Source organism: Brassica napus, unplaced genomic scaffold (genome assembly GCF_020379485.1).
Source record: "Brassica napus cultivar Da-Ae unplaced genomic scaffold, Da-Ae ScsIHWf_2046;HRSCAF=2696, whole genome shotgun sequence".
NCBI classification, from domain to species: domain Eukaryota; kingdom Viridiplantae; phylum Streptophyta; class Magnoliopsida; order Brassicales; family Brassicaceae; genus Brassica; species Brassica napus.
Window position 1 is genome coordinate 45,867 of NW_026015458.1, and position 27,002 is coordinate 72,868.

At 38.3% G+C, this 27,002-nt stretch overlaps 1 protein-coding gene and 3 pseudogenes across 1 annotated transcript; 3 read left to right on the forward strand and 1 right to left on the reverse strand.

Annotated features, from left to right (window-relative positions):
* Positions 1–8,602: 8,602 nt before the first annotated feature.
* Positions 8,603–12,383, reverse strand: LOC106391515 (gamma-aminobutyrate transaminase POP2, mitochondrial). Its single transcript, XM_013832184.3, has 19 exons — positions 12,176–12,383; positions 11,728–11,816; positions 11,552–11,636; positions 11,394–11,466; positions 11,173–11,270; positions 10,962–11,054; positions 10,812–10,885; positions 10,675–10,713; positions 10,482–10,570; positions 10,306–10,382; positions 10,147–10,221; positions 9,982–10,029; positions 9,806–9,889; positions 9,628–9,715; positions 9,469–9,547; positions 9,301–9,394; positions 9,156–9,234; positions 8,940–9,055; positions 8,603–8,842 (listed from the first exon to the last, which is right to left on the reverse strand). The coding sequence occupies exons 1-19, from the start codon at positions 12,371–12,373 to the stop codon at positions 8,765–8,767; spliced, it is 1,656 nt and encodes a 551-aa protein (XP_013687638.2). The 5' UTR covers positions 12,374–12,383; the 3' UTR covers positions 8,603–8,764.
* Positions 12,384–14,078: 1,695 nt separating this feature from the next.
* Positions 14,079–16,798, forward strand: LOC106394084 (annotated as a pseudogene).
* Positions 16,799–17,590: 792 nt separating this feature from the next.
* Positions 17,591–20,187, forward strand: LOC106391520 (annotated as a pseudogene).
* Positions 20,188–22,785: 2,598 nt separating this feature from the next.
* LOC125599878 lies at positions 22,786–26,135 on the forward strand (annotated as a pseudogene).
* The last annotated feature ends 867 nt before the right edge of the window (positions 26,136–27,002 follow it).

The following is a 27,002-nucleotide window of genomic DNA, read 5'->3' on the forward strand; positions in this document are numbered from 1 at the left end:
TTTCATTGAGTAACGTTTCTTAATTTCACTTATTTTCTTTATAAAAGTGAAAAGACAATTTCAAAAATTAGAACAGTTTTATTTGAGGAAAACCACTTCAATACATTTTATCCGAAATTTTAGAAAAGAATAGGTACGAAGAACAACAACAACAAAAAAGAACAGTTAAAAGTGAAAAAATTTATAATTTCCGCAAATGAAATTATAGTATAGTTGAGCATATGATTGAACCACGTCACTGTACGATAATAATTCAATGATTCATGAGAATTCATTTTGTTCTATCTTCCTTTGGTTATATAAAACATAATTGGCCACAGAAGAATTATCAAAAGAAACAGCTCCTCTTGATAGCATTTGAAGGTAAAATCATAATTGTATTTGAATCAAAATGTTTGATATTTGTCAATTGTCAAGACACTGCACCGCTATTGGTCAGCTTCACTAAACTCTGAAGTCGACATTTGCTTAATTAATAATTCACTAATCACTCAATTTGTTGCTTAATTAATTATTGCTACTTAATTATTTTCTCTGTAAGATTACAACATATCACAGTCGTTTCGACTGTTTGTACATCTTCACTGATAAAAGCTTGTATTCCCTCCGTTTCACTTTATTTGTCCATCTAGGTTTTTTGACACATATTAAAAAATGATTAAATTTATTATTTTGTTCTTATTTAATACATGAGAGTGAATTTGAAAAAACTAGCAAATCGAAAACATAAAACAACACTTAAAATGAAAAAAATAATACGAAAAAGAGGGAGCATCAACAAAGCACACCATCGTTTGCTTAATCTGAAAAGTTGAGGTGGCTGATCTGGGACTTGTGTATGAAACAAGTTACTAAGGAGGATCACTTGAACAAGCAGCGCGATGAATTGTAGTGTTGATGTCATTAGAAACAATCACATAATAAGATGAATGTTTCCTGGTATTAACTATAAAAGCCGGAAAACCGGATCAAAAGAAACGATATAATATAAACGACGTTAAGGAAAATATACAGACGATTCAAAACCGTAACGGAAATGAAACCATGGAGTCGAGACGAATCTCTTTCCTTAACTCTTAATATTCGCTCCGTTAGTGCGACGGATCTGTACGAATAGGAGTCCCAGGATAAAACCATGATAGGTTATCACGCAGCACTCGTGAAGAACCTCTAACGAACTAATATTTCTACGAAACACTCTCTAGACTTACGCTATAGGATTTGCTGGTTTTTGTTGTGAAAAAACGTCAAAAGAAATGAAGGAGGAGACGAGTTTATAAAGAAGAGAAGACGAGCCACTTTCCGTAACTGATGCCGCACGTGCGCACGTTGGCGGAAATCTCGCGAGGATCTCGGAGGTGAGGCGTTACGAAACTTCCTCCGCAAGATCATCTTTTCTCGTTTATACTTATCGTCAAGAAGAGAGACAGCGTGTTGTTTTTAAACGAACTACGTGTTGTTTAAAATAAAATGCACGTCGTTTTTTCGGGAATTAAATGGCAAAGCGTTGAGCTTAACTTGGTCCAAAAAAAATAGTTCTTATCGGGCCAAAGGCTCTCCACCCAAGGCCAAGCCCAAGCCCAAGGCCAAGCCCACGCCGAGCCGGCCGGACGGCGGCGGCGCGCGCGTGGGGAATTCTCTCTTCCTCTGAGCCGTTTAACACATGGTATGTGTGAGTGCATATATATACAGCTCGACTCTTCTCTTCCTCCCCGATGTGGGACTTTGTAAGTTTCATTTCATTAACCACACATAAGTGGGCTATTAGGCACACAAGCCCAATCATTTGTTATTCACATATTTTAATTAAACCCAATTGGTTTAATTGATCCAACAATCCCCCACATGAATAGAAATGACTCTTCTAAACATATGCAGACTAAATGCAGACTCGATAGACTCTAAAAAAAACTATACTTATTCTAATCTGGACTAGACTAGACAGACTTATCGAGAGTATTTGCGAAAATTCAATTGTGTTTGAGTTGGTGGCATTTTTAAGCCTTGAACCACTCATAGTTAATATCTGTCGGGTTTACTTTACCAGAAGGTGAACATGATGTCTTGAACCAACCGGTGTTTTATGTAAACCGAGACAACAGGCATAACGCAGCTTCATTTTCTCGTAGAACTTAGTTCTCTATTGTGTTCATTGTGGTCCTGAACTATTCCTGGTTTTCATGAGTGAACTTAGAGAATATAGCCTTGCATTCATTCTCCTAGAAACGGCCCCATTTCACACTCATTAGGTGATTGACCATGAAAAGTATTGAGTAATACTCCGCTTAGAAGCTATGGAATCATTAAAAGCTTATGCTTATCCTTCTCACATTTGTTAGCACTTTTATCATCTTAGGAGCTGGGAAGAGACTACTTGTCTCAAGTGCTTTGCTTAGATTCTGTTTGATTTTGTTTTCCCTTTGAACCTACGTCTTGGGATCTCCAGTCATGATAGGTAGGGTTGCAATCAAGCATCCTCATTCGTTATAGGCTTTAAACCCATTCATTTTGATGATTTAGCAACAACATCTCGTGACAAACCTTTAGTAAATGGATCCGCTAGGTTGTCAGCCGATTTGATGTACTCTATTGTAATTACACCAGTTGAGATAAGTTGTCTAATGGTTTTATGTCGTCTTCTGATGTGACGAGATTTACCATTGTAGAGATTATTCTCAGCCCGAGCTATAGCTGATTGACTATCACAATGTATGCGTATAGCTGGCACAGGCTTCTCCCACATAGGAATATCTTCCAAAAAATTTCTAAGCCATTCAGCTTCTTCCATCGTCGATCTGGCTAACACTGTTTGTTTGGTAGATTTCCATGATATTGCTGCTCCCCCTAGTGTAAATACATATCCACTTGTGGATTTTGAGTTTTTAGAATCTGATATCCAGTTAGCATCACTGTATCCTTCTAAAACTGCTGGTTCTTTACCATAGTGGAACCCAAAATCTTTGGTGTAACGTAAGTAATTGAGTACCCTCGTTATAGCTTTCCAGTGTGTATGACCTGGATTACTTGTATATCGACTAAGTACGTTTACTGCATGCGCTAGATCTGGTCTAGTACAATTTGTCAAGTACATGAGACTTCTGATCACACGTGCATACTCGTTTTGTGAAACCGCTTCACCTGAATTCTTTGTCAAGTGCATTTGGGGATCTAACGGAGTTTTTGCCGTACTATTAGAGTAATTTTTAAATCTCTCTAATATTGTTTGAGCATAATGAGATTGGGTTAAGATAATTCCGTTTGAATTTCTTGTGACTTTAACCCCGAGAATTACATCTACTAATCCCAAGTCTTTCATCTCAAATGTCCCTTTGAGCATGTTCTTTGTTTGATTGATAATGTCTTTATTGCTTCCAATAATGAGCATATCATCTACATATAGACATAGCAAAACATACGCATTTTTGGTAGTTTTGTAGTATATGCATTTGTCACATTCATTTATTTTGAAACCATTTGACATCATTGTATTGTCAAATTTTTCGTGCCATTGTTTAGGAGCTTGTTTAAGCCCATAAAGTGACTTTACAAGTCGACATACTTTGTCTTCCTGTCCGGGAATGACAAAACCTTCAGGTTGTTTCATGTAAATTTCCTCTTCTAAATCACCATTTAGAAAAGCAGTTTTTACATCCATTTGATGGATTTCTAGGTCTCTTAAGGCTGCGATTGCTATCATCAGTCTTATTGATGTTATTCTCGTCATTGGAGAGTATGTATCAAAATAGTCAAGGCCTTCCTTTTGTCGGAATCCTTGAACTACAAGCCTAGACTTGTATTTTCCACCAGGTTTGCGTGTCATTATCCATTTATTTCCTAATGCTTTGCAGCCAGGTGGTAAATCCGTTATGTAATACGTATAATTTTGCATGATCGAATCTAATTCACTCCTGACAGCTTCGTTCCAAAATGGAGCTTCTGGTGAAGCCATGGCTTCTGCCAAAGTTTTTGGAACATTTTCTACTAAAAATGCCATTAGGAAATCTTCTCCAAAAGATTTTTCCTTTCGAGCTCTTTTGCTTCTTCGAGGTTCATCTTTTTCTTCATTTTCTGAAATATCATTTATAGAAATCTCGACGTTTGTCTCAGTTTCTGAGTTCTTGTCATTGTCTCTTTCTTCTCGAGTTCGTTTTGAACCTTGTTTTTCCTTATATGGAAAAATATTTTCGAAGAAAGATGCATTTCTTGATTCCATGACTGTATTTTCATGAATGTCTGATATTTCAGATTTATGTACCAGAAATCGATAAGCATTACTGTTATGTGCATATCCGATGAAGATGCAATCCACTGTTTTAGGTCCAATAGTGACCTTCTTTGGTGGCGGTACCGCAACTTTTGCCAGGCACCCCCACACTTTGAGGTATTTATACGAAGGTAAATTACCTTTCCATAATTCATATGGAGTTTTGCCAGTTACTTTGTGTGGAATTTTGTTGAGGATATAATTAGTGGTAAGCAACGCTTCCCCCCACATGTTCTGGGGTAACCCAGATTCCTGCAACATAGCATTCATCATCTCTTTTAGAGTTCGATTTTTGCGTTCAGCAACTCCATTAGATTCTGGTGAGTAAGGAGCTGTAGTTTGATGGATTATTCCATGTTCTTTACAGAATGCATTGAACGGACCATCATACTCGCCTCCTCTGTCGCTTCTAACTACTTTAATAGTTGTTTTAAGCTGATTTTCGACCTCGAGTTTAAATTCTTTAAATTTTTCCAAGGTTTCATCTTTGCTATGTAATAAATAAACATAACAATATTTTGTGCAGTCATCTATGAAGGTCACAAAGTACTTTTTACCACCTCTAGTTTGTAAGTATTTTAAATCACATAAATCAGTGTGAATTAAATCTAGAGGTTTATTAGTTCTTTCAACACGAGGTGATGGCGTTTTTGTGAGCTTAGCCTGTACGCATACTTCACATTTTTGTTTACTTGTTTTGCATTTAGGAATTAGATTTAAATTCATTAATATTTGTATAGACTTGTAGTTTACATGGCCTAATCTTTCATGCCATATATTAAAAGACTCAACCAAATAAGCAACTGGCTCATTCTTATTCATTGAAACTTTTGGAGCTACAACTTTTGGAGTGACTGTCATTACATTCAACTTGACAAGTCCACCCTTAACATATCCCCTTCCCAAATACATCCCATTCTTCCTAATCACGAGCTTATCCGCCTCAAAACTTGTGGCGAATCCATTCTTGCTGAGCAAGGTTCCCGAGACTAGGTTCTTCCTCATGTCAGGCACATGCTTCACATTTGTCAGAGTGACCTCACGTCCAAATGTCATCTTCAAGATCACATTGCCGCGTCCTTCAATCTTGGAGACTGTAGTGTTTCCCATCTTGAGCTTCTCCTTAGTCTTGCTTTTCTGATAGGTGCTGAACATCGCCCTATCGGTGCAAATGTGGGTGGTTGCACCAGTGTCATACCACCATTCCTTGGGGTTGTTGCTTTCAACCATGTTGGCTTCAGTCACCACAGCAACGATATCCTCCTCAGTGAGATTTGCCTGAGCCTTCTCATCTTTGATCTTTTTGCGACACTCAACAGTTTTGTGCCCCACTTTGTGGCAGTAGTGACATTTCCCCTTGAACTTCTCCACATTCGCATTGATCTCAATACCTTTGTTCTTGAAGTTTTTTTCAGAAGCCTTCAAGGCTGCAGCAGTTTTGGAAGGCTTGGCAGGAGAATAGGCGTGTGCCTTTCCTTTGCCTTTGTGCTCAGCCATGTTGACACTGTGCTCCTTTGTACCGACCTTTGCAGCAGTTCGGTTTCTGGATTCCATCTGAAGCCTCGTGATGAGCTCCTCGAGCCCCATCTTCTTCTTCTTGTGCTTCAAGTAGTTCTTGAAATCCGCATAGCTTGGAGGAAGCTTTTCAATGAAGCTGAGAGTTGTGAATGTCTCGCAGATGGACATTCCTTCAGCAGCGATTTCATGGCAAATGAGCTGAAGCGCTTCCACCTGATCCATGATGGGTTTTGAATCCACCATTTTGAAGTCGTGGAATTTTGAGACCACATACTTCTGGCAGCCAGCGTCCTCACCTCTGTACTTCTTGTCTAGTGATCTCCATAGCTCTTTCGCCGTGGGGATCTCACAATAGACACGGTACAATGGGTCAATGAGGCGACCCAAAATGTAGCCTTTGCAGATGAAGTCGGAATGCACCCATATGTCAACAGTTGCGAGGCTGTGAACATCATCAATCCCGTAAGGCATAAGGGGCTTGTCCTCCTGGAGGAACTTCTCCAGCTTCATCGTTGCCAGGAAGAACAACATCTTCTTCTGCCACGTTTTGAAGCCTTTGCCATCAAATTGGTTTGGCATCAGTCCTTGAGTGAACACACTAGGGACAGCCGGAGGAGTTTGAACTGCCACCGGACCACTTACAGTTGCTAAAATTGAACCCGTCTGATAAAGACCAGCACCGAATAGGATACGGCGAGTGGTTTCATCAGCAGCATTCCCTGTAGAGAGGAAAGTGCTCGTTGTTGCTGCAGTGGTTGACGCTGTGATGTTTCCAGCGGTTGTCACGCCAGTTGCTGCAGCGTTGAGTGGAGTCTGAATGACATCCAAGGTGTCCATGGGAGTGGGGGTGTCGTTCTCGTTTGTCATTTTCCTGTAGAGAAAACATGAAAACGGATTAGTACTCCATTCAACAATTACATATTATTTTAATGAAAATAATAGTCTAAAATCGATGTTCTTTTTTGGTGTTTGAACCAAATCATATCGATATAAGTTTTGAAAAAACGTTTTGCAAACTCGCTTAAAAGCGTTCGCAGAAACCATTTTTATAGACTTAGAATGTTTCACAAACTCGCTTAAGAAAGCGATCTTGAAACAATTCATTTATAGAACGTTTCGCTATACTGCTAGAAAACAATCCGCAAAGCGTTATTAATAAATAAGAAACGTTTCGCGGAAGGGCTATAAAGCAAATCGCAAACTCGTTTTCACCAAAATAAGAAACGTTTCGCGGATAAGCATATAGCAAATCGCAAACAACGTTTGATTGAACCCCGAAAGGTTTTTACGAATCGTATATCAAAAAACGTTTTCCGGTAGTGCTACAGAGCAAAACGCAAACCGTTTATGAGATAAATAACAAAACGTTTCGCGGAAGTGCTAGAAAGCAAATCGCAAACAGCGTTCCAAAACCCGTATTTATAAATCGTTTTTCAACCCGATTCGAGCTTTAAACGTAAAGCGATTAAGAGTTAAGATTGTAAAAGCCGGAAAACCGGATCAAAAGAAACGATATAATATAAACGACGTTAAGGAAAATATACAGACGATTCAAAACCGTAACGGAAATGAAACCATGGAGTCAAGACGAATCTCTTTCCTTAACTCTTAATATTCGCTCCGTTAGTGCGACGGATCTGTACGAATAGGAGTCCCAGGATAAAACCATGATAGGTTATCACGCAGCCCTCGTGAAGAACCTCTAACGAACTAATATTTCTATGAAACACTCTCTAGACTTACGCTATAGGATTTGCTGGTTTTTGTTGTGAAAAAACGTCAAAAGAAATGAAGGAGGAGACGAGTTTATAAAGAAGAGAAGACGAGCCACTTTCCGTAACTGATGCCGCACGTGCGCACGTTGGCGGAAATCTCGCGAGGATCTCGGAGGTGAGGCGTTACGAAACTTCCTCCGCAAGATCATCTTTTCTCGTTTATACTTATCGTCAAGAAGAGAGACAACGTGTTGTTTTTAAACGAACTACGTATTGTTTAAAATAAAATGCATGTCGTTTTTTCGGGAATTAAATGACAAAGCGTTGAGCTTAACTTGGTCCAAAAAGAATAGTTCTTATCAGGCCTTTGGTCCGACACCCACGCCCACGCCGAGCCGGCCAGACGGCGGCGCGCGCGTGGAGAGCTCTCTCTTCCTCTGAGCCGTTTAACACATGGTATGTGTGAGTGCATATATATACAGCTCGACTCTTCTCTTCCTCCCCGATATAGGACTTTGTAAGTTTCATTTCATTAACCACACATAAGTGGGCTATTAGGCACACAAGCCCAATCATTTGTTATTCACATATTTTAATTAAACCCAATTGGTTTAATTGATCCAACATTAACTACACTTCAAAGGCAGCCAAAGTTTCTTCCCTCACAGAACAGCCTTCATAAGTGGGCTATTAGGCACACAAGCCCAATCATTTGTTATTCACATATTTTAATTAAACCCAATTGGTTTAATTGATCCAACATTAACTACACTTCAAAGGCAGCCAAAGTTTCTTCCCTCACAGAACAGCCTTCTTAATATTTCTATATAAACACTAAATAAACTAACCATCACTGCCCTGCCCTGAGAAGCTATCTTTTAAAAATCATTGGGTGAAAAGAAACATTTCACAACTATTGTAGGAACTGGAACCAAACATGGCCAAGTCTCACCATGACACCATCTTTGGTTTTTTATCACATCGTTGTTTATTCCTTATCTAATGCACTTATATATTTAGACGCGTATTAGAATCTACGTCCATGGTTATCTCCTCGACTGTTCAGACCATTTTGCATGGATTGTCATGTGGTGAAAAGAGTGAAGACTTAAATTGGATGATTTATTATGCTTGCATGGATGCTTTATTATGCATATATAAACTGGATTTGTGAACTGTGCAAAGCAAAATGGCAAATAATTCAAGCAGAGAGACATGGGGAGAATCTAAACCACACTTTCATGACAGTATCAGAAACCTTTGCTTCTCACTTCTTTTGCTGAGCCTTGAGTTCTTTTACCCTCTCTTCCGTTGCTTTCAATGCTTTCCCGTAGATATCAATTAACTGCAAAAATGAATAAGAGCCACCAAATTAGGGGAAAAGGGGAAAAAAAAAGATTTAACAGATTAATGATGTCTCAAGAATTGTAACCTATATATACCTCATCGATCTCTTCAGGTGAGATAATGAGCGGTGGAGACATCATTATGCCATCACCTGCAACACGGACTAACATACCGCGTTTCTGGCACTCGGCTCCAAAATATGCACCAACACCTGTAAACATCAATTGAAAACGGTGCAGGGATGTGTGTAAGGTAATGAGTTTAGGAGAGAGACACTTTTGTTGTTTGGTTGGTTATTAGAGATACTTTACCCCATTCTGGGGGAAATGGTTCGTTCGGAGATTTGTTGTCTGTAAACTCAGTCCCCAGAATCAAACCCGTTCCTCTTATCTGAAAACCATCACAAAAATGTTCAATCAAAGACTTCAACAGATAGGCTGGTGAGTAACATTATACCTCTCCAATAATAGGACTACTCTTGGCAAAAGCTTTAAGACCATCTTGAAACCTTGGGGAAACTTTGGCGACATGTTCTGGTATGTTCCTCTCCCTGTCATATGAATATTGAGCGTCAAGAAAGTGCAGATAAGAATAGAGAAATGAGAACCATAATCACCAACTCACTTGTATATCTTTAACGCTTCAATTGCTACAGCACATGAAACTGGATGACCAGAGTAAGTAAATCCATGCGAGAAAGCACCTGAAATACCAAAACAAAAAATGGGTTTTAAGATCTCAGGATACTGGAATATTACAAAGTTGAGCATAACTAGCCCATACCTAGCTTGTTGCTTTGAGAATATATGACATCTGCTACTTCTTGACTCATAAGAATGGCACCAATAGGCATATATGCTGAAGAGAGTGCCTGCATCATATATTAAAAACATTTACCAATTGTCTGGAGAAGTTTCGCAACAGTGATAGGAAATCTACAAATCATCTGACAAAATCTCACCTTGGCTAAGGACACAAGATCTGGCTTGATGTTGTATTTGTCACAGCCAAACATTGTCCCCAGTCGCCCAAATGCACAAATCACCTTATAGACCAAACATAATTATAACGGGTAATGATATCTTTTTTTTTCTTCATCGTGATAGTAAACATGGTTCAATAAGATAATGCATATACCTCATCAGCAATGAACAGGATGTCATACTTCTTAACAACAGCTTGAATCTGCAGTACAGAAATGAGATAAGAAAAAAAAACACATCACATCCACAATGACCTTACCACGAAAAAGATTAATCATTGCAGTTTGGTATTTATGCCAACAAAGGTTTCGAAATTGACCTTTTCAAAGTATGTAGCAGGCGGAGGTATCACACCGCCAGCACCCATTACTGGTTCAGCAATAAAAGCACCAATCTGGTAAGAAGACATTTGCGTTAGATTGGAGCTGCCAACATCAACGTTACTAAATGAAGATCGTAATTTCCTTAGATTGCTCACAGTTTCTGGTCCCTCTTTAATGATAAGATCCTCTAAATTCTTGGCTAATCTGGTTGAGAACTCCTCTTCCGTTTCCCCTGCACAAAAAATTATCCAAGGTTAAAATAAAAAGATCACACTCAAGCTTTTAGCAAAGCTTCCCTTTAACCAATAATGGAATTTAGAATCCTTCATACCCGGAAGATGAAAACGCCAGTAATGAGGGCAATCTGTGTGCAACACAAATGGTGCAGGTAAATCAAAGTTTTGATGCAACGCTGGGAGACTGTAAAATTAGAGAATCAATATTTTGATGCATTTGTTAGGCAAATATAAAGTCTCTTTGGCATTTCTAAAGAGAATATCTGAGGAACTATATATTCATCATACCCGGACAAACTTGCTGATATTAAAGTGGAGCCATGGTACCTGAAATTCATAACACCACCCTTATAAGTAAGTACTTCGAGAGCTTATAGAAACAGATAACACACAAAATGACAAGCAAATATCCTTTTCTTTCTCACGATTTCTTTCTCGCGATAAACTTTTTCTTCTCAGGCCTCCCAAGTGCGTTATTGTAATACCAAACCAGCTTGACCTGCATAATACATGAGATTTATAAGCTTCTAAACAAGGAGATCAAGGTAGATCATATAGTTTGGGGAACCTCAAACCTGTGTATCATTGGCCTCTGATCCACTGTTTGTAAAAAATGCTTTGGCCATTTTCTTGGCCGTGAACATCTCTAAAAGATCCTTAGCAAGATCCTGTTTTCGCAGGAAAAATATAACACAATGATCAAATTCTCTTTAATCACCCTAATTACACAGCAGAATGTACAAAAAACATTATTAATAAAAGGACAGCAGAAGTAAAAAGTCTCACCAGAGAAGGCTTAGTAGTACGGTTCCAAAAGGAGTGATAAAAGGGCAAGGTGTTCAATTGCCCTACAGCAGCAGAAACAAGCCGTGGCTCATTTCCTCCTGCAAGATGTTGTGGTATCAATGCTAACACTTTCACAAATATCCTAGGAATAGCGAAATATACAAAAAGGAAAAAAGAGAAACATCAAGTCAAATAGTGTGGTAACAGAAGGAACAATATACCTAAGGCAGTACACCATAGACCAGCGAGAGAGTCAAGATACTTCTTCCCATGGTCATCATACACATAACTCCCCTGTAAGAAGAATGAAAGGAAAAGAAATGTCACACACTTTTTTGTATGAACATTGACGAATGAATCAAAAAAGAAGGGGGGTGACCTCGGATTTGGCTATGATCAAAGGATCTAAATCAGCACTCTGCCACCCAGCTGTAAAAGGTGCTAGCATATCATGCCCCTTTGACCTGCCCATCAGAAAACGCAACCACTTATTCATCGCCACGTTGACAAAAGCATGAAACTTTTGCAGAAAATAATCACGAGTGTGAAACTTACCCAAGCTTCTCTGGTGATGCTTCTGTAGTGAGGATTCTTGAGCCAGGCATGTATTGGGAAGAAACAGCATACCTGCTCTGCAAAGTAACCTGCCATATGAGAGAGGAGCGAGTTTTTGAGCTATGAATCAAAATCACTATTTGAGTTAATATATATAAAATGGATTCCTTGAAATTCTTCAAGATCACTGTTTGGGTAGTTTATTATTATAAAATTAAAAAAGGGTTCCTTGATTACTGGAGAATCCCACAAAAGTTACACTCTCACAAAGTCACGTTTGATGGGAATATTATTTGAAAGTACGACTTACAAAAAAAAAGAAAAAGAAGAAAGAAAGATTCAATTTTTAAGCATTTGAACATGAATCTGGACAGAATCCTGATCTACTACGGGTGAGGAGTGACGATGAAGCAGCTAAAAAGCAATCGAAAGGAGCGAGTGAGAAAACCTGGGTAGTGCGCGCCAATCGTCGGAGGCTGTTGACCACTGCCATTTCGAAGATTGAATCTGTAGAAATGATCCTTTGATTCTTTTGAGATTTGTTCGCTTTTAAAAACAGAGGAGGATCATCATCGTTGATACCTTCCTTATATGAATACTCTACAAAATTAAATATCTTTTTTCTTATTATCTCTTCGACTCCCATTTGATTTTTGATCAGTGACGTGTCATTGACTCATTTTATTACATATATATTTTTGATCATCGTCCTTGATACCTTCCTTAGTTTCCATTCATTTTTTTCCCACAAATTGAATTTATTCATACGGAAAATACCAGTATTTATACCGGCCAAACAAAATAGTCTCAGAACCAAAAGTCCATAAAAAATGACAACTAAATATCACATTGAGGCGACTTAAACCCACACCAGAGTGACTTAAAAAAGAACATAAAACATAACAACTACAATGATATAATAGTGCACCTAGCAATCTTTAGAAATGATAAAATGCCAATGATCGAGAATTACCGCTGCTGCCTATAGTCCACCACCCGGTACATTCTACTTCTACACCTAAACCACACTTATCGATGCTGCCTTGTCCGCCACACGATAAGACCAAGACCCGGAGACTTCACAAACTCGACAAGGAGAACACGCTGCTCGGTCCACACTTTTTGGATATATAAACACTCTACGATCTAAGAAAAAAGCTCCTCCAAACACCAAGAAGATGAAGCCTTGCCAACCGAATTTTTTGAACACTTACTGGAGAGAAGAACCAAACGGCAAGCAATCAATAGACACATTACGTCTAAAAGAAAGACTGCTAAGTCACAAGTAACACGACCAAACCCGGCGAAGCTCACTGAGCCACACCACAACTCCCTCCTCAAAATAAATCGATCAAAGCAGCAAAAAGGAAATGTGGATGGACCACAATAACCCACCGCAATGAAGAAACTTCTATACTTCATCTAATCAAAGAGCTGTTTCTCTGAACAAACAAAAGATACCCCCGCAAGAATATGGACAAACTGACTCCACATACAACAAACACACAGACCAACGCTTCGAGAAAAAGGTAGAACGATAAACCTCATGCCATGAAGAACAGCGAAGGAAGGGACAAGCAAAAGCTCACCAGACCCACACCAAGTCGCTCTCCCCCAAACCTGAGTCAGATTTGGAAAGGCACTGAATCGAAACTACCCTCCTGTGAAGCCAGTGGTGGAGGCAATTCATTGTCACGGTAGTCAAATGACCCACGTGAAATTATGAAAACATTATGGCTTTTATTAAGAATTTTAAAATGACCCTGGTCCAAATATTTATTGATCCCGTTAAAATTTTTCTGACCCTTATCCAAATTACTTTGACCCTAGTCCAAATTTTGTATGGACCATAATCTAATAACTACATTAATTAATTTGCAGCCTATTAGATTTTAGATAAAGAATTACAACAAAATAAGCCCACCAGATAAAATAAACCCAACCATTAATATTATTTCAATGACTTAAGTCTAATTATTATATTAATTTAGTCATTTGGACGTTTTGTTTTCTTCTTCTCCTTTCTGGTCTTTCTGAAACTCGTCCATTACAACAACAGTAGCCAGTAGCGAAGGTAATAAATATTGTATTTTGTTAAATAATTTATTTAAGCTTTCTTCTTCTACCAAATATGAATAAAGTATTATATTTTATAAAAATCAAAAGATCTTAAAACTAGTTTTTATTTATGGCTTGTTCCTTCGATTTTTAGATTATTTTATCCTATAATTGTTATGTTTCATAGTTTCAAATGATAAAATACCAAATGTCTACATAAAGGATACCATTTGCACAAAAAACAGAAGGATTGCTCAACATACAAATTTCGTAACTATTAGACATAGAGAATTGAACATTGTCTGTTATATTATATACTTGGTTTGATATTATATTTTGTTTTTATTTATGCAGGTACCATCAGACAAAATGGAACGATATTTGAATTTGAACAAAAGAAAAGCTCCACCATCTGATATCAACTTGGATGATTTGCCGTGGGATCCAGCTAAGCGGAAAAACATTCTAGACTACCCTTATAATCAAAGAGATGAAGTAAGGCGCAAGTATTTGACTAGAGGACCTTGTCAACCTATTGGTCATACTTTTCAACAAAATCAATAGGAGGTGTATTACGACGCTTTAATCCACGTTGGTTTGAGCAGTACCCTGATTGGTTAGAGTATAGTCTGGATCAAGAGAAGGCTTTTTGTTTGTTTTGTTACTTGTTCAGAGTTCAAGCTGGAAAACAAGGCGGAAGTGATACTTTTGTATCAACGGGTTTTCTAGTTGGAATAAGGCTGATAGTTTCAGTAAGCATGTGGGAGATCATACTAGTTTTCACAACGATGCTAGAAATAAATGTGAAGACTTGATGAGACAAAGTCAGTCTATCAAGCATGCTTTACATAAACAAACCAATGTTGTGAAGAATGATTATCAGATCCGTTTGAGTGCTTCGATTGATGTTTCTAGACACTTGTTACACCAAGGACTGTCTTTTCGTGGTCATGATGAGAAAGAAGAGTCAACAAACAAAGGTAATTTCTTAGAGCTTCTGAAGTATACGGCTAGTCAGAATGAGGCTGTTAGAAAAGTTGTGATGAACAATGTTCCTAAAAATAATCAGATGACTTCTCATCCTATCCAGAAAGACATTGCTCATTGCTTTGCGGAAGAAGTAACTAAGTCTGTCATACAAAAAATCAACAATGATGTATTTGGCTTGCTGGTAGATGAATCGGCTGATATTTCAGATAAAGAGCAAATGGCTGTGGTTTTTCGTTTCGTTGATAAATTTGGGCTCGTAAAAGAAAGATTTGTTGGTCTTAGTCATGTGAAAGAGACATCTTCTTCAACTCTGAAGGATGCTATTGATGATTTGTTTTCGAAACATGGATTGAGTTTGAAAAAGGTGAGAGGACAAGGTTATGATGGGGCCAACAATATGAAAGGAGAATTCAATGGTTTAAGATCTTTGATTTTGAGAGAAAGTAGATCTGCATATTATGTTCACTATTTTGCTCATCAACTTCAGTTGGTTGTTGTGGCTGTTGCAAAGAAGCATTTTGAAGTTGGAGAATTTTTCGATATGGTTCATGTTCTGTTGAATGTGGTTGGGGTTCTTGTAAAAGAAAAGTTATGCTCACTGAAAGTAATCGCAAGAGAATGGAAGAAGAGATTAGTAAGGGTAAAATGAAGACTGGAACTGGGCTGAATCAAGACCTTTCTCTTAAAAGACCTGGATATACTCGTTGGGGTTCACATTACAAGACTTTATTACGTCTTGTTGTGATGTTTCCATGTATTATTGAAGTTCTTGAACATATTCAGATAGAAGGCAAAGATGGCACCAAAAGACAACAAGCATATGGTCTCCTCAAATATTTTCAGACATTTGGTTTTGTCTTTCATCTACACTTGATGCTTGTTGTTTTGGGACTCACTAATAATTTGTCAAAGGCTCTACAGAAAAGAGATCAAGAGATCTTGAATGCAGTTTCATTGGTTGAATCTACTAAGCAACAATTATAGAAGCTTAGAGATGAAGGATGGGATGATTTTGTGGCTGAAGTTTATTATTTTAGTGAGAAGAATAATATTGAAGTGCCTAGTATGGAAGAAAACTTTGTTGACTCAAGAAAACCAAGGAGTAAAACTGGCATCACAAACTTGCATCATTATAAGGTGGAGTGTTTTTACACTGTTCTAGATTTGCAGCTTCAAGAGTTCAATGATCGATTTGATGAGGTGAATTCTGAACTACTAATCTGTATGGCATCCTTAAGTCCGACAGATTCTTTTGTTCAGTTGACAAGTCATTGTTGGTGAGACTAGCTGAGCTTTATCCAGATGATTTTAGTTGTGTGGAGCGAAGATCTCTTGAGCAACAGTTTGAAATCTACCTTGATAATGTGAAAAAGATGAAAGATTTTCTAATCTAGAGAGTATTGGTGATCTTGCTCGTGTATTGGTTGAGACAAGGAAACATCTTTCTCATCCTTTGGTTTATCGTATTTTGAAGCTATGTTTGATTCTTCTTGTTGCAACTGCAAGTGTTGAAAGGTGCTTCTCTGCCATGAACATTGTGAAGACGGCCTCGCGTAACAGTATTGGTGATGAATTTTTAAGTGATTATCTAATTTGTTTCATTGAAAAGCAAATTCTTGATACAGTGGCAAACGAAACAATCATAAAAAGCTTTCAAAATATGAGTGAGCGTAGAGTACATCTTTGAAATTCGATGTACGGTGATATTTTTATTATTCAATAGTTTATGTACTTTAAGCAAAGTTATACTATGACCCCCGTCAACATTTTCTCTGCCTCTGCCACTGTGTGAAGTCCTGCCCCGACGAATCCTTGCAGCATCTCGTTGCTATTCCAGTGACGTGACAGACTCTGCCTCGCCGATTTAGATCCTCCAGAAACTCCAAGAAAATCAAGAATAGCGCGCATTTCGATACAGTGCAAAAAAAAAGACGAAATCGGTAAGGAACATGAGAAAGGACAAAAAAAACTACAAAAAGAGGAGGAGGAGAGGGCTCTCACGGTGACTAACCACCGGATACGCCCCTCTTCTGATATGATTCTGTTGACAGTGCTTTTAGGATTTTCGCAAGTGTATTCTCTTTCACGACTAGTTTCTATTCATTTTGGCAGCCATATTTTGCAAATTCCTTACCATATTAAATCACACCAACTACGCCAGCTTGTTTCTTTTTTCTTTAATTCAAAAGTTGATTAATATTAAATTGAAGTTCGTAGGAACAAAATAATTATGTTGTGTGAATATTTTTTTAGCATAAAATAACATAAAAATAACAAACATATTGCGGTAAGAGATCGATGATAGAATCATTTTCAGTACTGCTAAACTGTTTCCATTTTAGTGAGTGGTTAGCGTATACTTGTTTTTTTTTTTTTTAAAAAAAGCGTATACTTGACTTGTTTTACCTATTGCAGCTAAAGGTTACGGCCGATTATTATTGTCAAGATAGTCATCTTCGCTGATATGTTCATTTTGTTTTTCTATTTAATAACTTGAATCACAGTGGTAACATATATAGCGTTAACAATCAGTACAAATTTAGATATCATTCATTAGGTTAGTATATGTTTATCGATGCATGAAACAATAGAGAAAACGATCCGTGTTACAAAAATTACAAATCAGTCTCATCCATGTCATAGATGACAATGACAAGACAGTCACATAAGATAAGAAACTTTTTTTGTCTTCTCATTCAAATATTATTTACTATACAGAAAAAAAATTAAGAACTAGCAGAAACTAAACTGTGTGGCGTTTTACAGCTTAATAAACGCTGAGAAGTTCAGGTTACAAGGCGCAATTTAGCACCCCGACGGCGTGCAATCTATCCATCATTCATTCATTCGTATCTGAGTAGAGGGAAACGAAACGATAAATCAATTTCTAGCAAGTCAATTCCTATCTGTCAATCTTCTTCGCATTTTAGAGCGAGAAAATGAGACTTTTTAGAGAGAGAGAGAGAAAAAGTAGGCAAGAAAGACGGTCACTGACTGAATAAAAGATCACTCACTCTCACACCCTTTCAAGAGATCTCATCGCCCGATCTTTCCTTCCTTCCCCGCCGGTAAAGTTTCTAGCTTTGCTTCTTCTCTCGTGTCTCTTCGTTTCTCAATTTGAGAGTTTACTGCAAAGTTTCCTTATTTATTCCAATACAGAGTTGCTGATTAAAAGTATTCATCAATAAAGTTTTGGTTTTAATTTTGAGATCCTAACATTGTCCGAAGAATCTAGCTACTCATTTCAGTTTCCTTACTTGTGTATCTATTGCTGCTTCAGCCCAAAAAGGAAAGTTTGTTTTTTCTCTATAATTCAGCTGCTATTCAATTCTGCAGGTAGTTCTTAACTTGCTTTGATAGAAAATGGGTGCTTCAGGGAGATGGATTAAAGCACTTGTTGGTTTCACCAAGTCTGATAAGTCAAAGTCTAAAAAGAAGGATGATAATGTAAGCACACACTATGTTATTTCTTTACAAGAGAATCTCTTTATCTAAATGCCAAATGTTGTATACTTTCTTCACCTTTTTTTTTGTATTTTCATTATATGTTTGTTCAATTGGCGAAGGTGAAGACTGCAACCAAGAGCCGGTTTGGGAGAAAACCATTCTGTTGATTTTGATGCTGAAAAGTTTCAACTTGGATTTGAAGATTCCAATACGCATAGCAGCATGTTAGATAATGGGGTCTCCACTTCAACTTCTTATGGTGCTGCTAATGAAGAACAAAGAAGGAGCACATGGCTGCAACTCGGATTCAAACAGCTTTTCGAGGGTTTCTGGTATCATCATCACTTTCTTCGCCCTGTCAACTTTTTTTTAATATTTGTCTCAGCGTTACTGAGAGAAAGATGATACCTTTTTTCTCAGGCTAGAAGGGCTTTACGAGCATTGAAGGGATTGGTTAGACTTCAGGCCCTTGTTAGAGGACACGCGGTGAGAAAGCAAGCTGCTGTAACGCTTCGATGCATGCAAGCGTTAGTAAGAGTCCAGGCTCGTGTACGCGCAAGACGTGTTCGTCTCGCCTTGGAAAGTGAAACGGGTCCGCAGATGCTTCAGCAGCAGCTTGCAGATGAAGCCAGGGTTCGAGAAATAGAGGTGTGATGATCACTTGTCTCAGTTATTTAACTTTTGCAAAGAGAATTATAGTTATGTTGACTATTTGTTCTCATTTCTCAGGAAGGTTGGTGCGATAGCATTGGTTCTGTTGAACAAATCCAAGCCAAGATACTAAAGAGGCAGGAAGCTGCAGCTAAGCGTGAGAGGGCTATGGCATATGCTTTGACTCACCAGTTACTCACAACAACCTCTATGCTTGTTAAGAAGTAACTGTTTGAATTTTCGCACTTTGTACTAATCAAAACATTCCTTATAACTCTTATCTGATTGTCATGGGTTCTCTTCTATAGGATCAATCTTTAACCAAACACTATGATAGCAAAACTGAAGCTGTATACTCTTAAATCTTAATATAAAATTTGGTATGTTGTAGTGGCAAGCAGGAACTCGGCAGTTATCTGCGCACAGTGGTTTTCAGCCTGACAAAAACAACTGGGGATGGAACTGGCTAGAAAGATGGATGGCTGTTCGTCCATGGGAGAATCGGTTTCTTGACTGTAACCTCAGGGACGATGCCATATTAGGTGAAAACAATATGGAGCAAACTGAGAGTGTTGTGCATAAAACTCAGATGAAAATTGCAAGCAAGATTCCAAACACTTCAAATCTTGCGTCCGGTGTTTCGAGTCAGAAGGTAACCGGGCCATCTCTGTCGGATGGTAATTCCACTTCACCTGGAATATCTTCAAGCATGCCAGTGCCAGTGGTGTCCAAGGATAGGTCAAAGCTCGCTAAAGACGATCTTGCTGTAGAAGTTGTTAACTCAAGACCTGGTGCTGGTCCAAGATCACACAGCAATCCAAAAGAAAGATCAAGAGCGCCAGATAGAGCTTCTAAGGAACGATTATCTCTGCCAAACAGTGGTCAGATCTCTTTCTGTATCCCCTAAGTTTCCTCTTTTTTTTTTTCCCTTTTTGATGGTTGAGTGAATAGTCTTATCAACATGGGGATAGTGATAAGAAATCAGCTTTGCATTACTCATAAGAATACAGACCACAACTTATATGTGTATACCTAAGAAGCAATACATTTGATCTTTGAAACATTTAGGCTGTCTTTTGACCTTTTTTTTTCCTTTTTAAGGCTAAAATTGTGAACATTGGTTCTTGAGCAGGAAAATCCTTAGGATCTCAGTCAGCTAAAGCCAAATCTTCCCAAAACCAGAAAAGACGCAACTCTGATCCAATAAAACAGAGGCTTGCATAGCCCTGGCTAGAGTCTCTGAGAATCGTCAGTCCATCTATCACTCCCATCGTTCCTGTACATAAACACAGCTTCTGAAAATGGAAACAAAAAGAGAAAAAGAGGATATCATGTGAGAACACAATGGGTTACATTCAGAGACTTGCGTGGTGGTTAGAGATGTCAAATGGGCTGTCCATGTCCACTGGACATGTCCAAATGGACAAATCAGTTTATTGGACATTATTTTGTTTAGTCCAAATTATACCAAGTCAAATTGTCCAGACCAAATTGGACCATTCAAATGGGCATTCCGCGGGAGTCCAATTAAAAAATCAGGTTTAACATACAAAAATCATATTAATATATTATTATGTGTTGTAGAATTCAAAAGCATAGATACGATTTTGGCGAGAAATCTCGATTACGGTTTTGGAGGAAAATCTCGATTTACGTTTTGGCGGGAAATCTCGATTTATAGTTTTGGCGAGAAATCTTGATTTACGGTTTTGGCGGAAAATCTCGATTTTACGGTTTGACAGAAAAGTATATCTACAGTTTTGGCGAAATCTCGATTTTACGTTTTGGCGAAAAAATCTCGATTTATGGATTTGGCGGGAAAATCGATTTATGTTTTGGAAAAAAAAACTTGAAAATTCAATTTACGGTTTTGGCGGAAAAACTAGATTTACAGTTTGGCGCGGAAATTTCGATTTTACGGTTTGGCGGAAACGAGATTTACGGGTTTACGTAAAAATGTGATTTGACGGTTTGGCAGGAAAACGTTATTCCACGGTTTTAACGGGAAAAATAGATTTACGGTTTTGACGGAAAACATGATTTTTACTCAATACATTAACCTAATATTTTAAAATTTTGGGCCGTCCATGTCCATCTGGATTTGTCCATTGGATATGGGTGTCTTTGGGCCTCGTCCATTTGCACAAAACAAAATTATGGTCAAATATGGGTATGTCCATATTGGTTTGGACATGGGCTACCCATGGACAGCATGCCCATTTGACATCCCTGTGGGGTACATTGATCAGAATCAGAAGAGAACACCATCGTCTGGCGTTTTCTGTTCATTGTGTTGGTATTTTGTGTCAGACATCCTTTTTCTTTTGTCCATGATTCTTATATGGATTATTAGTACGTAGTGTTATTATTCAAGTAAAGTTGTTTGGGGTATATGAGTGAGACAGTTTTTTTTTGTTGGGAGAACGAACCATGCTGCTCCTGGCCTTCCCAATGTGATAATATACAGTAGTGTGTTGTATGGGTATAAGTTCCATTATTCAGAGTGATAATAATATTTCATCATGATAAGGTATCACTTGGCTTGTCACTTTTCGAAACAGGAAAGTGAATCATTAATTAAAGTGCAGGAAGGAAATGTCAACAAGCGAAGAGATCACGAAAGCAAAGCAAAAAAGCCCTAAACATTCCCTGTGAAAGTTTTCTAAGGAAGCAGCAATTCAAAAAATGCAACATAAAGGATTAATTGAATCGACATTTATATTAAAGAACATACATGTATACAAAACACATGACATATACAACCATAAGGATTTGATGCAGCTTTTCTGAATCTTGGAACCATACTACTACTATACTTTACCTCGAAGTTGCACAATGTGCAATATAGAAGAGCCTCTTCGTTGTTTCCCTGTTGTCAGACCTCTCTTCCTTCTTTCCCTGTCGTCTTCGAGAACAAACATGCAAGAAGATAGCTAGAGGCTTGTAGCAAGATTTGTAGGAACCTGAAACTCGTTAAATTTGCAAAACATCCATGCATGTGTGCAATTTGGTATTCGGTTATATGGTTTTATCCTAAGATTCAAGTTGCTTAACCTCGTCTCTATCTCTTATTAGATTTGGAAGTAGATACAGCTTGAAAAAGCATTTATAAACATGACACCGGAGAGTAAAGGCGGATCAAAATGTATTTCCCAAATGCTTCCTCCGACAAAAGTTGCACAGAAAGCATAGTCAGCGACCACCACCACCAACATGCAAAACACTGTATTATTACTTTAGGACTAATTCTGATAAACAAATTAGCTATATGTTTTAGTTTTAGCCTAGTTCGATTTGTTTTCATAAAACTTAATTTAGTCTCCGAAATAGCAGATTTTGAAATTACACATACAATACACACATTTACAAACCTGTTAGAAATTTCCACCACTATAAATTTTACACATTCACAGGCTTTTGTTAGTCTTGAACCTGAAAAGAATTGAAACCTTTTGCTAGTGTCATATACAAGCTAAATACCACTATACTAGGTTATGATATCTAAAGTATACAAACTAAATATAGATATATTGTAAATAAAAAACATAAGCTAAAATATTGAAACAAGTAGAATCTTTAATCGTTCGTGGACCAACCATATAAAAGCCTAACTCTAGAACTAGAAGAACTGAGAGACGCCTACTTTATAGACCCATAGTATATATTCATTCATAATGCCATTAGTCACGCTTCATCTAAATTACCAAGTCAGTCTTGGCACGCGCAACGCTGCGCAGAGGAGAAGATATGGAACACTCACACACACACACGGATTTTTTTAACGGAGAGAGACAGAGAAAACCCTAGACACCAAAGAAAAAAAAAAAAAAAAAAGGAATCGTGCCTCCTCTCCTCTCCTCCTCCTCCTCCGCCCACTCGCCCCCTCAGATCGCGTGAACATCACAAACCATTTTCTCTCCTCCTTCCTCTCTCTCTCTCTCTCTCTCTATCATCCATCCTCCCTCCGCAGATCGAAACGCCAACTCGCACCGATTAGCGCGTGCCTCCTCATCGCGACGAGATTACAGCTTATTGCTCTCGATTTTCCTCTTCGTTCCAGGTGATTCCATCTCATCTTCGTTACAGTGAAAAAAACCACCGGATCTATATATATATATATATATAGTGTTCGATTTCATTGAGAATTTCTGATTAATCTAGTAGTTGCAGGAAGTGATGGACATAGATCTTCGACTACATTCAGGCGACCTCTGCAAAGAAGGCGACGACGAAGAACACAGAGGACTTGACAACGAAGACATAGACATTAGCAAAATCGAGGATGACGTCACCGTTGAGCCACACACCGATAACAACGGCATCACTCTTCCAGAGCACAACACACAACAACAACAACAACAAGGCGTGAATCTTGAACCGCTTAACGGCATGGAGTTCAACTCGCACGGCGAGGCGTACACCTTCTACCAAGAGTACTCTCGAACCATCGGCTTCAACACTGCGATACAGAACAGTCGCAGGTCGAAACCACTAGAGAGTTTATCGACGCCAAGTTCGCTTGCTCTAGGTACGGTACTAAACGGGAGTACGACAAGTCTTTCAACACGGCCGAGAGCTAGACAGAGCAAACAGGATCATCCTGAGAACAACATGGCTGGTCGGAGGACGTGTGCGAAGACTGACTGTAAAGCGAGTATGCATGTTAAGAGGAAGCCTGATGGGAAGTGGGTGATTCACAGCTTTGTGAGGGATCATACCACGAGCTTTTGCCTGCTCAAGCTGTGAGCGAGCAGACGCGGAAGATCTACGCTGCCATGGCTAAGCAGTTCGCTGAGTACAAGACTGTCATCAGCTTGAAGAGTGAGTCCAAATCTTCTTTTGAGAAAGGTCGGAGTTTGTCTGTGGAGACTGGGGATTTCAGCTTCTCCTTGAGTTCTTGTCGCGGATGCAGATTCTGAACTCCAACTTCTTCTACGCGGTGGATCTTGGTGATGATCAGCGTGTGAAGAATGTGTTTTGGGTGGATGCCAAGAGCAGGGTTAACTATGGCAGTTTTGTGATGTTGTTTCTCTTGATACTACCTACGTGAGAAACAAGTACAAGATGCCACTTGCTATTTTTGTTGGTGTGAACCAGCATTACCAGTACATGGTCCTTGGGTGTGCTTTACTATCTGACGAGAGCGCAGCTACATTCTCTTGGCTAATGGAGACTTGGCTGAGAGCGATGGGTGGACAAGCTCCAAAGGTTTTGATCACTGAGCAAGATCCTGTGTTGAACTCCATTGTCCCTGAGGTCTTCCCTAATACACAGCATTGCCTTTTTCTTGGCATGTGTTGATTAAGGTCTCTGAGAATCTTGGTCAAGTCGCTAAGCAACATGAGAATTTTACAGCGAAGTTTGAGAAGTGCATCTATAAATCATGGAAGGAGAAGACTTTGCGAGGAGATGGTGGAGATTCTTGCTAGATTCGGTCTCAAAGACGATCAATGGATGCAGTCTTTATATGAAGACCGAAGGAAATGGGCACCGACCTACATGACCGATGTTCTTTTGGCAGGGATGTCTACGTCTCTGAGAGCTGACAGTGTTAATGCTTTCTTCGACAAGTACTTGCACAAGAAGACGAGCGTACAGGAGTTTGTGAAACTGTATGATACGATTTTGCAAGATAGATTTGAAGAAGAAGCCAAAGCTGATTCGGAAACATGGAACAAGCCACCAACAATGAAGTCCCCATCGCCATTTGAGAAGAGTGTTTCCGACGTCTATACTCCTGCTGTATTCAAAAAGTTCCAGATCGAAGTTTTGGGTGCAATCGCGTGTAGTCCCAGGGAGGAGAACCGAGATGCACGTGCTCTACTTTTAGAGTTCAGGATTTTGAAAACAATCAGGACTTCGTGGTTACATGGAGCCAAGCAAAGGCTGAAGCTCTTGCATGTGTCGGTTATTTGAGTATAAAGGCTATCTCTGCAGACACACGCTTAACGTTCTCCAGTGTTGTCATTTTCTTCCATCCCCTCTCAGTACATATTGAAACGGTGGACCAAAGATGCAAGAAGCCAGAATTTCCAGGAGAACCTCAGCAGTTGCAGACGAGGCTCCAGAGGTATAATGATTGTGCCGAGAGCTTTAAAGCTGAGTGAAGAGCATCCATCTCTCAAGAGAGTTACAATATTGCCTCCTTGCTATTGAAGAAGCTTTGGGAAACTGTGCTGGTGTTAATACTTCCGGCAGAAGTCTTCCAGATGTGGTCGCTTCGCCCACAGGTCTGATATCCGTCGAGGAGGATAATCAGAGCAGAAGTGCAGTCAAGACGACGAGCAAGAAAAAGAATCCAACTAAGAAAAGAAAAGTAAACTTCTTGTTCATGATCTCTCTGTACATGCACAACTTAAGGTTTTTCTTAGCTTTGCGCTTTTATGAATGCAAGTCTTATGATCCTCTGACTATGGATTGCAGGTGAACTCAGAGCAGGAGGTAATTCCAGTTACAGCGCCAGAAAGCTTGCAACAGATGGTCTGTCTTTGTTAACATGTAGTAGCAAGACTCTGTTAAACTAGAGAGAGTCCCCTAAGTATATGATATCTGAATTTTGTAATTTGCAGGATAAGTTAAGTCCAAGGACAGTTGGCTTAGAAAGTTATTATGGAACACAGCAAAGCGTGCAAAATCTGGTAATAAGCACAAATTACTTGTTATATTCTCTTATAGACTGAGATTTTTGTTTGTAATGTGGTCTGATTATAGTGTGGGTTACAGGTCCAGTGAACTTAATGGCGCCAAATCGCGATAACTTTTATGGGAATCAACAAACAATCCAAGGATTGGTATGAAAACAAAATCGCGATAACTAAGCTTTGTTTGTTTTTCTATCATTAACTTTGGATAAAAACAAAAAATCCCCGGCTGGTTTTTTGTAGCGACAGTTGAACTCAATAGCACCAAGCTACGACAGTTACTACACTGCTCAGCAAGGCATCCATGGACAGGTACCTTACCTTATTCTCAGAGTTTTACTCGACTGCAAAACCTATTAAAAAAATGATCACTCTTACTTTTGTTCTTTCTAGGGAGTAGATTCTTCCGTCCTCCAACTTTACTTACGATATCCGGGTAAATTTTCAGTTCTAGTAACATATTGCATCTCTAGTGGTGAATTTTGTTCATGAAAACAAATGGTTATTACTGTACAGGATGATCCTAATGTGAGGACGACACAGTTGCATGAGGACGCGTCTAGACACACTTAAACCAGGCTAAAACCTAACCATGGTTCAAATCTTAAAGAGAGTCCGTCCCTCTGTAGACAAAAAGCCAACAAGCACTTGGAAGATGAAGCTCATATCTCGATCTGGTTTTGGAAACAGAACAGGGAGCACTTCTTGTTTTATCGGCTCAAGTGTTTAAATAGGATATGTTGTATTGTTTCGGTTAAAAGATACCGCTTCTGTTAATATTGGTCAGTGTGTGTATTATTAGTTCTTGATGATCCCCAAAAAGCTTTTGATCATTGTTGTTCGAATTTAGAGGAGGGGGAAACATTTGTTTAGAGGATATTTATCTATTTATAAACTTTGTTAATTCTGTTTCATCAAGTTCTTATATTTGCATCAGATTATTCCTGATCTTAAGCCACAGTATGATCGTTGTTTTGCTCTTCCATCTCGTACAATATCTAAGACAATCCTCAGCCTATTTCTATCTTTTTATATTTTTCTTCTAGAATAAAATAAAACTAGGTGTTTTGTCCGCGATGCGAGCTTAAACATTTCATAATTTTTGAAAAGTTCTTTGTACAATATATTCATTATACTAAAATAAATCTTAAAATAATTTAATATTATATTTTAATTATATAATTAAAAAATATATTTGATAATATTTAATTATATCATTTATGTTTTAACTTTTTACTAAAATACTTTTTCAGATAACAATACAATATATATATTATTTTTTTTTAATTAATTTTTGGATTTTGGATAATTCAATATTCTATTTTAATATATAATTAAGAATTTTATTTGATTAGTATTTAGTTATATAATTCATGTTTTTAACTTTTTATATATAATTCATGTTTTTAACTTTTTACTAAAAGACTTTTTCAGATAATAATACAATATATACAGAAATTATCTCTTTTTAAAATTATATTTTCAGAT